An 11,247-nucleotide genomic window follows, 5' to 3' on the forward strand; every position below is an offset into this window, starting at 1 on the left:
AGTGGGATGGAGCTCGCCTCTGCTGCGCTGTGGCAGAGGTCATGGTCAGGGAAGAGATGCAGTCAAAAGCTCAGCCAAGAGGGACGAAAGGGGATCCTGGGGATGGGGCTAGAGCATGGTGGTGACATCCATCCCCAAAGCCTGGGCAGAGCCACCTTATTGCAGGAGATTTAAAAAGCATTTTCAGGTTCACAAGAGCCAAAGCCCCATCCTTATGGAGCAATGAGAGGGAGTGAGGGCACCCTGGCTCAGCGAGAGGGGCTCAGGGCAGCGTAGGTGGTCCCTGTCCCTCACCCCATCTCTCCCCAGCACGCTGGGCATACAAACCCCTCAAATCCCACGCTGGGATTTTGTATACGCTGGAGCAATCCCCTGCAAAGGCAAGTGTGGGGTCAGCCCCAGCCCTGCACAGCCTCCCCACACCACCCAGTCCCTCACCCCCTCCTGCACAGCGAAGCCTCGCCAGACCCTGTGTGGGAAAAGGTTAATTGGAAAAGCCCCTTTCCCCATCACCTCATTTTTTCCTTTCACTCTGCAAACTGGTCAATAATCCATTTACTTTGGCAGAGCCCTGCTCTGGGCACAAAGCTGTGTTGGGGGCCGGATTTCATGCCCCACCCCAGCCCCAGCAGGATGAGGAGGGATGGTATTAATGTACTCTATTGTTCCAGGATGAACTGTGGGTTCAGCAGAGCTTTAACCCCTCAAAGCTCCTAGAGAGCTTGACGGGAATTTCAATGGAAGAAGCTTTATCTCCAGAACCAGCAGGACAGTGGTGCTGAGGGATGGGGCAAGGGCAAAGCCAGCTGGAAAGAGGGAAAAAAATCACCTTCTGTCCTGGGAACACCACCGCTGCCCCTCAAGGATGCAGGACTGAGCCCTTAGCCCAGGGCACCCAGCAGGGATGGCTTTGGGCTATGCCCACTGGGGGGATTCCTGGCAGGACCCCCATGCAGCAGCTGAGCCCCTTGGCACTCCATGAGGGCTCAGGCTCAGACAGTAAAACTGATGAGGAGACGGGCAGCCCTGGCCTAGAAACCATGCCAACATCACCACTGCGGGAAGCGCGGGGCCGGATCCAGGGCAGGGTGTTTTCAGGGGACCAGCTGTCAAGTGTGGGAGAAAACAGGAATCCAGATGGTCATCTTAATTTTTCATTTGGCTAACTGGTCTCCCCATCTCCTCTCTGGTGCGCTCTGCTTGCTGGCACCGCAGTCATTTGCTCTTAAATTAGCCGGGAGTATAGTCAGGGAAGAAAGGCCGATCCGAGCAGTGGCGCAGCAAAACCTTCAGGAAAAACAAACCCAGAGTGGAGCTGGGCACAGAGGCCACTACGAAAGGATCTGCTGCAAGCCATGGGGCTGCTCTCACCACGAATAGGGAGCAGGAGCCTGGCTCTGGATATTGCTGGACTACGAGCCTGGTGCCAGCTTGGGGACATCACTGTGTACCCCGATGGGGACCTGCTGCAAAGCCCCTGGAGATGTGAACCTGCCCAGACAGCAGCCTTGGGCTCTTAGCAGAGCCCTGCGGGATGTGAGCCGAGCCAACAGCCCTGATGAGAGGAGCTGGGAACGGCAGTCTCCCTGTCCCCACAGCCCTTGGTGTCAGCCCCCCGAGCAGCAGAGACCCTCTGTGCCTGGGGACAGGAGTGAGCCCAGCACCTGCCCCGTAGGTCCCGGGGAGAGCCCCGCCGGGCTGACCCCGCTGGACACGTGTGGCGAGGGCAGCGGCACAGACGGCCACACCGCAGGGAATAGCCCCGGCCCGCGGCACACGCTGCGAGGAGACAAAAGGCGCCGGGCTCCACTGACACGGGGACTTGGCAGCACCGTGGCCAGCTGTGTGGGGCACACCCCGGCTTGGGGACCCCGTGGTGCAGGGTCTGACAGTGCTGAGGTGTAAACGGCGGGTCCGTTTTATCGCGTGCCGAGAGCTCCTGGCCACTGCGTGGACAGTTCCCTTCCTGCCGGAGCCGGCACTGCCAGCAGAACAGAGAGGTACACGCGTTTGGGAACTTTTTAATGGAGCTGCAAACACCCCGAGCTGCGGTGCTCAGCTCCACCAGGATGCCCGTGCAATCTGAACTGCCGTTTAGAGCCGGGCATCATTCCTGGCACCAGGCTGGCTATATTTTCCCCAATACCCTAATTTGTTGCCGTATTTCACCTCCAACTGCAAGATATTTAAGCAGCACGGCTCATTCAGGCACCTTCAGGCAGGAGTGTGTGTGTGTGAGCCAGCACCCAGCCTGCCAACAACCCCTTTGGGTGCCGACCATAGCAGATGCAAGGGATGGAGAACGACACCGTGGTTCCTCTCCCTCACAAAGGCTGAAGCCCTGCAAACGCTGCCTGTGTAAACAAGATTTGCTCTTCTCCTTCGGAAGCTTAAGCCATGCCTTTCCCATTTTCCTACCCAGGTTAATGGAAATCAGAGAGACTGAAAAAATTCATGCTCAGCAGCTGGGCTGCAGGGGCAGAAGTGACCCCCATCCCTATTGTTGCTCTCAGCCTCCACTGGCACAGGAAGCATCCGAAACAGCGCTCTCCCCATGAGCTCTTTATTCCCTAGCACAGGCTGAGCCCCTGATACCCAGCCCACTGCAGACCAAGCCCCTCTCCTCTACAGACCCATCAGCTCCACGGAACTTTGGGTTGTTGCCCACACCAGGTGAACAGCAGCCAGCAGTGTTAAAAACAGACCAAAGAGAGAACAAGCAAAAGCCTCCCTTCCTCATAAAAGCAGTGCAAAGAGGGTATTTTTAACCAATATTGAGACAGTCAGCAAAATAAAGCTGGTTTAAATTAGATTGTGCATGCTGGTGAGGAAGCCACACGGACCCTTGCCCGTGTGACAGCCCGGCAGAGCGGCTCAGGGGGTACCTGCAGTCCCCCTGCCTTGTTTCATGGGTTTGCTCAGCCTCTGGCAAACATGAGGGGCACTGGCCTCCCCGGAGCAGGAGGACAGGGCAGGCACCAGATGTGCAAAGCCAAGGCTGCTTGGCTGTGGGACCAGGGGGACACCAGCCCCCGAGCTGTCCCGGTCCATGGCAGTGACCAGGCTCCTTGGGCTGCACATCCCTGGGGTGTATCAGCCTCCCCTCCGTGACAAGGCAGGGTCCAGCTGAAGAGGGGCTGTTCCCCATCCCAGGCTTCACCTTCCCTGATGAAGGAGTAGTGACACAGAGACAAGACGACCAGCAGGACATACACCCCAGGGCTCTGCTCGGCAGGGATGGAGCTGGCCACACTTTCTGGCTGATGCCCCCCACCACTGTCCTCCCTCCACAGCCCAGCTAGAACTTTCCATACCCTCATTGTGCTCTCCTTGGTGTGTAGCAGTCAGCTCCTGGACTCCAAGCACCACCAAAGTTTCCCAAACCTGCCCTGCTCCAGAGCACAGCACCTGCCTGGGGAGGGGGCTCAGCCAGCCAGCATCCCCTTGCCCCGGGCATGGAGAGGATCCCCCGGGTCGTCCAGTCGCTAGCTGGCTCGGTAGGGAGACATTCAGAACTCTCCTGATGTTGTGGAGGGGGCTGGGGGTCGAGCGGGTCGCGGGGTCCCCCAGAGCCCCCCCTCCCGTCCCCCCACATCCCTTACCTGGGCAGCGGCTTGCGGGCGGTGATACTGGCCACGATGATGCTCTCGGGTCGCGGCATGGCCACGGCTTTAAAGGTGCCTCGCCAGAACTTCTCGAAGAGCTGCTTCTCGCCCTGCTGCACGCCGGCCATGGCCCCCGGGCCCCCCGGCACCGCGGGCCGGCCCCGCCGCTGTCCGCGGTGCTGAGCGCTACATCCCCCGCGCCGCCGGCCCGGCCCCGCTCGGCTCGGCCCGCAGCCCGGCCCGCTGCGGGAAGTGCGGCCCCGGCCGCCCTCGCCTCCCGTTTTGTGCCGGCGGGGCGGGCAGAGGGGCCGGACCCGCCGCCGTCCCCTCCCCGGCACCGCCCCCGCCGCAGCTGCGCCCGGAGCGGCCGCGCCGAGCCCGGCCCGGGGAGGGGAGGGGGCGGCTCCGGGGGACCCGCGGCCCCGCTCCCGAGGGGCTCGCTCCCCGCCGCCACCACGGCCCGCCTCGCTGCTCGCCCCGACCAGGTGGCTCTGGGGGGCTCCCACCCCCGCACAGACCCCGGGACTGTCCTTGTGTCATCCCATCATTACGTTCCCCAGCACAGGAGACACTTCCAGCTCGCTGCTGGATGGCGGCCACCCCTGCACTTTGCCCTTTGCGGGGCACAAACCCTCCAGGGCAGAGCAAGTCCCTGTCCCCCCACAGAGTTACCAATAGCCTTTGTGTTTGCCCAGTCCCAGCCAGGCAGGGGAGAGCCTGGAGCCAAGAGCTGGGGGAGAAAGCAGCAGGAGGCCGTGGAGACCTCTCTGTCCGTACCGGGACCCTATGGGAAAGATTTTGGAAGACAACCCCTTTCTTTCCTCCCTCTCCCCATCCCTTCCCATTTATCTGGAATGGAGCACGCTGCTCCTGGCCCCCAGCCTGGGGCTGCGTGGCAGCAGGCTGGGGAATCCCACAGCAGGGTCCCAACCGGCACAGAAAACAATTCCTCACCTTCCAAGGCAGGATTTGACCTGCCGGGACTGGGCGCATGGGAAGGGAAGAAGGGCTGGGGCGGTGCAAGTGCAGTGCTGCGAGATTTTCCTCAGCCCCTGTGCCGAGTACAATAAAAACGTCTTTAGGAGAAAATGCTTCTTCTACCAGATGCTTTGAAGCACAAGTAAAAGCTGGTGACCTTGGATGAATGAGACTCTCTCTATTGTGCCTCAGAAACCCGCATGATACGTTTATGTAAGCGGCGGGGGGATAATGGAGCCCAGAACAATAGGCAGTGGGAGCTGGAGAAGAAGGAAAATCACAGGGAAACTTAATCGCTTCTTTGCGATAAATACAAAATTAGCAGAAGGCTCGTTCTGGCAGCGTTGTTTGCTAACTCCTCCTTCCCTGCCCCGTTTTGCTTCCTGCTCCCAGTGCCAGGGCTCTGTCCCACTGATACCCAGGGTCAGACAGCCCCGAGCTGTGTCCCCACACAGAGACTCACAAAGCCAGAGCCTCGGTGGCACGCGCTGGACAGCGCCGGCGGGATTTGTGCCGAGAGGCCACGGACGGCTGGAGACGGATCCTGGGGAAGTGGCGGTAGTGGGAGCAGGCACGGATCCAGCAGGGCTTATAGAAACGCTGTCAGCTCTGCCAGACATTGCCTAAAAGCCTGATAGGGAAGGACGACATTCATGCACAGCAGAGAGATGCTCACTGGGAGGCTGCTCCCCCCGGGAAGCTGCCCAAGGGCAACGGCTGGGAAAGGCTGGTTGGGAGCTACAGCTCTGCTCTGGCCCAGGGCACACTGTACGTGCCATGGGCAGGAGGGGTCGGAGTGGGGGCCCTCCGGGGACTGTCACAGCCAGGAAAGAGCAGAGGGAGCAGGGGAAAGGGCTTGAGAGGTCTAGATCAGCTACACTGTGAAAACACAGCTGGGGAGGGCACAGACAGCACCCATGGCAGACACAGCAGGCACCCACCTCCCCAGAACAACCACCACTGGGCCATCACTCTTCTGCAGCAGTTGGGCAGGGACAGGGACTCCCCACCCAAGCAAATCAAAGCTTGGTTTTCCTGTGGCCCTTCCAGTCATTCCTGTAACACACAGCCCGTTCATTAGGAACCTCTTTCCCTTCAGAGCACATTAAGCTCACCAAAGAGAGATCAGGTGTGAGTACACACATGCCCTGGTCTCTGATTTGCTGGTGAATGACCTAGTTGTGGGGTGGGGGTCAGGCAGGAGCCTCACTGGCACTGTCAGCCCGAACCCTCCCCTTGTGGCTCATTAACCAAGTACCCTGCAAGGCATCAGCATCCCCTGGGTTTTGCAAGATGAGTCCAACCACTCCCAGCTGTGACCAGAGTCCTCGTGGCACTCCAGGGCATTTCACCCCTTCCACTGCTCTAATCGCCCGAACATTAACTCCCAAATAAAAGGAATAATAAATGTTTGCACTATTAAATTAGCAGCACGGGTGGTGTGTGGGCAGGAGGGAGGCTCCGATCGTTACAAGAGCCCTCTCTCCTGGCGTACCTTGTGGAGACATCAGTGAGCCAATTAAGCAATTGGCTGGGTTAACGGAGGCTCCCAGGAATAGACTTCACTGCTATAGAATAACTGCACTGTAATAAATTGTCTCATAAATAAACAGCCTGAGAAAGCATTACAAGATACCCAGAAAAGGCACTACATCATAAGCAGAAACAATGCTGTGTGATTCCAGTGTGTCTTTAACCCGTGGCATTGCCAGTGGTCCTGCAGGGACCTGTGGGGCTGGTGCCATGGGGGTGGTCACGGCTGCAGCATCCCCACAGCCCTTGCAGGTGCTGCCCACCCTGTGGGACCACTGTCTGCCAGCAGCACGCAGCTGCTGGTTACCCACCCCGTAGGACTGCCATAAATGCCACCCCAGGTTATTTACAGCCCCAGTGGTAACGTGGGTCTCTGCCAGGTTGAAACATTTGCACCCAAAATGTGTGCAATAAACTGTAGCAGGGAGAGCGAGTTCTGGGATGGGAACAGGGAAACTGGGAATTGGAGGATAACTGCACAACTTTCTCCAAAGCAGAATGAATAAATAAAATATAAAAGTATAAAATAAAATATAAATAATATAAAAGTATAAAATAAAATATAAATAATACAAAACATAAAAACTCTCTTCCTTAGAGCGCTCTTCTTCTGTTATTTTGGGGGTGGGGGGGTGGTCTAGTGACACAAAGGGCTGAGCCTGGGCTTCCCCCTTCTGCATGGGGGTCTGCAAACCAGGCTCTTCCCAAGGCTGCTGGCCCCCAGCCCCACTTGCTGCACCCAGCTCTGCAGCCCTACAACCACCTTGGTAAAGTTTAGCTCAATGAAGATTTTATTTGTTGGGTTGTTTTCCTGCACCCCACAATTAAACACCCAGGATCCCCTTGCCCCACAAAGCCCCTTTCGGGGTCAAAACCCCATGGAAATGTGAATGGGACCTACTTGGCTCAGGGATAGGTGGGAATGCTCAGGAAACTCCAGCTATCCCTCTTCCTGCTTTATCCTCTGCCACATTTAAAGGGCCCCATCACCTCATCCCCTCCTACACCCAGGCTTTGATTTTGGGGGTATGGAGAGAAGAGAGGGGTCCCTGCTCTGGTGAACACCCACTGTGGGTGTTTGGCTGCTGTTGAGGAGGATGAGCTGAGGGCCAAGGGAAGAAGGGATGAGCAGGATGAAGCTGTTTATGTGCAGGAGGTTCCCGAGGAGAGGGAAAGGAGAAAATGTGTTTAATTAGGATTAAATTTTAATCTGTTCCCCCTAGTAGAGAGAAGAAAGCTGGGCTTGTCCTGGAGCTGCACAAATATTTTTCTATAAATGTTGAATTTTTTTTTTCTTAATTGGCTTGTATGCAATGGGAAGAGCCAGAGCCTGGTTTTGCCCAGTCTGCCCCATTCCCACCTCCACGTGCCATTGGCATGGCACTGCTCTGCCCATTCCCCAGCCAAACAGGTTTACTGCAAATGCAGAAAATCAATAATTATCTCTGGAAGTATTCATTATCATCAAGAGTCAATAAACAAAGGCTGCGAGTGCCCTCTGCTCATGGCACTCCAGAAGCACCTACCAATTATTCCCTTGACTCAGCCAGCCCTGCCTGGCAGGAGGGGGGCCCCTCCACTGCCTGCTTCAACACACTGCCTGCTTCAGCCAGGGAGGAGGAGGAGGAAGGGCTCCTCACTTAAAATAACCTTTGCAACTGAGATGTGAACCTGCAAAGTGATGCACGGCTCCACTTCGGATGCCGTGGCAGATGTGGGTGGATGCTGAGCCAGTCTGGCCATGGGGCTACCAAGGTGGAGGGGCCAGGGGATGCTCCAGTGGGGCTGGATCCAAGCTGGTTTTCCCAAGAAAGGTGGCATGGAGTGGGCTGCAGAGTGGGGAAGCAGCAATGACCATGAGACAATGTGTACCATGTGCCCAGCTGGGAAAAACCCTTGGATGGTGGCAGGTGGCTGAGAGGCCCCATGCTGCCACTGAAGAATCCTTAGCCCTCTAAATGCAATTTTCAGAATCAAATTGTTGCAAGAGAGAACTCACCATCTTTCTAATGGGAAATATCTGTTTTATGGCTCTTCCCCCCCACTCAAAGCCTCCCAGTTGTCTCTGCAGCCTGTGCAGCCCTGGGCAGAGCCCAGCACCCAAATTTCCCACTCTATCTGCCCACGTATCCAGGTGCATCCAAGGTCAAGGCCCTTGCCAAAAGTGTTTTTTTGTCCTTCCTTTCTCCACTTGTGGAAAAGCCATTTTCACCCACAGGAAACCTGGGAGCACCCACAGCCCTGGGGCAGCTGCAAGGCTGTGCTGGCCCCTGGGGCACAGGACGCTGGCAGTGACCTCCCTGTCCCTTCCCTCCATCTCCCCACCCCGTGTCTCTCCAGGCAATAAATAAGGGACAGGCTGGGAAGTGGAGCTGCAGCTTTCCTTGAAGAGCACTGAGGCTGTGGGCACTTGAGTGCATCCATTGCTGACAAGATCATTCATCAGAGCCTGGCTCGAAAGCTTCAGGATGCTGGACATGGCATGAGGGGGCTGTGCAGCCCTCGTTGAGGAAGGAGGGAAACCTGCAGGGTTTGGGTGTGAAAAACCACAATGGGAACGGCACCAGTGTGGGGTGTCACCCCCAGGATGCGTCACAGTGGACCCAGCATGCCTCTCCATGATCTCCACATGGACACTGGATGCCTCTCCATCATCTCCAGATGGACACTGAGGACCTGCCGAGCCCCTTTGTCCCCCTCGCCAGTGCCAGGTGTCTCCCCCTGGCTTCTGTGCCGGCCTGAGTGGAAGCAGCCGGTTTCTCTGTTGGCAGGAGGGGTCTTTGTAGCTCACCTATCCACGTCTGCTCCAGCGAAAGCCCTTTTCCCTCCCTGCTCACCTACCAAAGCTGTCTAACTCCGGTATTTAGGGGGCAGTGCAGGATGAAAAGGCGCAGGGACAGATGAGTGCGAGCGTTCGCAGGCAAAGCCATTTGCAGCTGCTGGGAAGGGCAGAATGAAAGGGCAGGAGGAGAGGGAGGCAGGGAAGCCAGATCACGGCCTTTTCTTTCCTTTGGCTCTAAAAAAGCTCCAGACCGGGGAGGGGGATGGAGGGATGGAGCTGCAAATGTGATTTTTCCCCTCTGAGCGGCAGCGGCCGCGGCGGCGAACCGGCCCCCGGGGACCATGCGGCAAAGCTGCGCCGCCGCCTCTGCGCTCCAAGTGCCACTGCCCAAAGGTCAGACGCAGCTGGCAGAGGGGGACAGTGGGGGACAGAGCCCGTGGCCACGTGTGTCCGGGCAGCAGAGGCAGGGCCTGGCTCGCCGGACCAGGAGCAAAGGGAGTGAATCCTCCCGCTGGGCTGCGGGAGGAACAGGCAGCCCCCGACCCCAGGCAGAGGGTCCCAGATGTGCCCGGGAGGTGAGAAGGGTGAAACGCAGGGCTGCCCTCCTCCCACTACCTGCCCCGCTGGCAATCAGCAGCCTCCAATCACACAAACAGTACCGTTGCCTTTTGGGGTAATTACTGGTTAATGGAGCAGAGGCAGCTCGGTCGGATCTCAGCCTCCAGCTCGGGCTGGCTGGAGGAGGGAGTTTGGGGATGCTCAGCACAGGTTTGGGCTGCAGAGCAGGAAGGCACTGGGCTTTTGTTTCCAGCTGGGGAGGGGTGGGACAGGTCAGACCTGTGATGCACATCCTCCTCCAAACTGGCACGGGGATGTTTCCAGTCCTGGCTCACTCTGGCTGTTGGTGCCAGCCTGGCAGGGCCATGTCCTGCTGCCTGCTCCTCCAGCACCTCCCTGCCCTGAACCCACGAGCCAAGTTAGGGGCAGGAGAAGGTTCAATTCCCCCAAACTGCTCGAGCTTTAAAACCCCAGACTCCAAACCTCCTTTCACACCGTGAGCCCTCTATCCCGAGCCCACCGGAAATGGCAAAGATGCTGTCAAGAAACACAGATCTGGCCAGAAATCCAAAGCTATTTAACCAAACCTGCCTGGGGAACACTGATGGGACAGGTGGTGTGACCTCATGCAACCACCTCTTACTGAGTTTTTTTCCCCCGGATTTTTCCCCTCAGGATTATTGCGCTGGGGCAGTGGGAGCTGTGGACAGGGGAGCCCAGTTCTGCCTCCTTCGCCCCTGCCATGCAGGGCTGCCCACACCATGGGGGGATGGAGCAGGAGGGAGCAAAGTGCTGCGTTCCGGCTTTTATAGACTATTACTGATAATGGAGAGGAACAGAAATGCTTTAAAATAAAGCACTTGAGGGCGTCAGCCTAAGCGTTAAATAGGCTTCTGCTGAAACGCTGCTTCCGCTGAAAAAGCTTCCTGATTTGGATCGGAGGCATTGCCCTGCCTGGGAGAAAGCTGGAGCATCGATAAAGGCAGCACCACCCTGGGAAAGGGGCTCTCCTGCTCCTCCTGGGGTGTGGGATGCTTTCTGCTTTCTGCACAGCTCCCTCCCCCCACCCACTTAGGGGGGCCTCAGGAGAGCACCCAGTCTCCTAAATTTTAGGCTTCCCATCCCGGCGGAGCAGTGCTGCTCCTGCAAAACACACGGAGCATTTTGCAGTGTTAATGGGCAGCATAACTGCTAATGTGTAAACTTTAGTGCTCCAGAGAGCAAACGGGAGAGTTTGGGGAGCAGACACTTCCCATTAAGATGCACTAATGAAATGTGAAAATGTTTTACTGTGCTGTAATTTTATATATTTTCGAGCGCAGCCGCAGCTGCAGCATTGTGCCATTTGTGGCTAATTCAAGCACAATTAAACCGGGCTAAATTACAGCCAAGTGTGCTGCAGGAACTGATGTGACAAGGGACGTGTCCAGGGGCCCCAAATCTCACTGACCTTGCTGTCACTGTTGGAGCTGGTTTGCAGGCAGGATCAAGAGCCGCCGGCTCCTGGAGCTCGCCAAAAGGTCATGGCAGATCCCTGAGGACTGCAGGATTTGCTGTCCAGGGTGATGTGAGGGCTCCACACCTCCCACAGGCTCCAGAGCAGTTAGGGGCATCGAGTTGTGCCCAGTTTTCAGAGAGATGCTCTTCCCTGTTGTCCGTGGCTGAGAGCTTGGATGAGGCCGAGGCTGTGGCAAACCCTTCCCACTTGTCCAGGGACCCCCATTTTCTCTTGCAGGAACTATGATGTTCTTCCTGAGCCATCTCCTCAGCCCCCAATTTCCCAACTAATGC

At 57.3% G+C, this 11,247-nt stretch overlaps 1 protein-coding gene across 1 annotated transcript in view; it reads right to left on the reverse strand.

Annotated features, from left to right (window-relative positions):
• LOC108505373 (serine/arginine repetitive matrix protein 4-like) overlaps nucleotides 1–3,733 on the reverse strand; it is a 46,705-nt gene extending 42,972 nt beyond the window's left edge. The window contains exon 1 of the mRNA XM_017831315.1: nucleotides 3,603–3,733. Within this exon, the coding sequence (XP_017686804.1) occupies nucleotides 3,603–3,733 (131 nt within the window). The remainder of the gene's footprint in view (nucleotides 1–3,602) is intronic.
• Between the last annotated feature and the right edge of the window lie 7,514 nt (nucleotides 3,734–11,247).

This window comes from Lepidothrix coronata, unplaced genomic scaffold (assembly GCF_001604755.1).
Source record: "Lepidothrix coronata isolate B3197 unplaced genomic scaffold, Lepidothrix_coronata-1.0 Scaffold189, whole genome shotgun sequence".
NCBI lineage: Eukaryota > Metazoa > Chordata > Aves > Passeriformes > Pipridae > Lepidothrix > Lepidothrix coronata.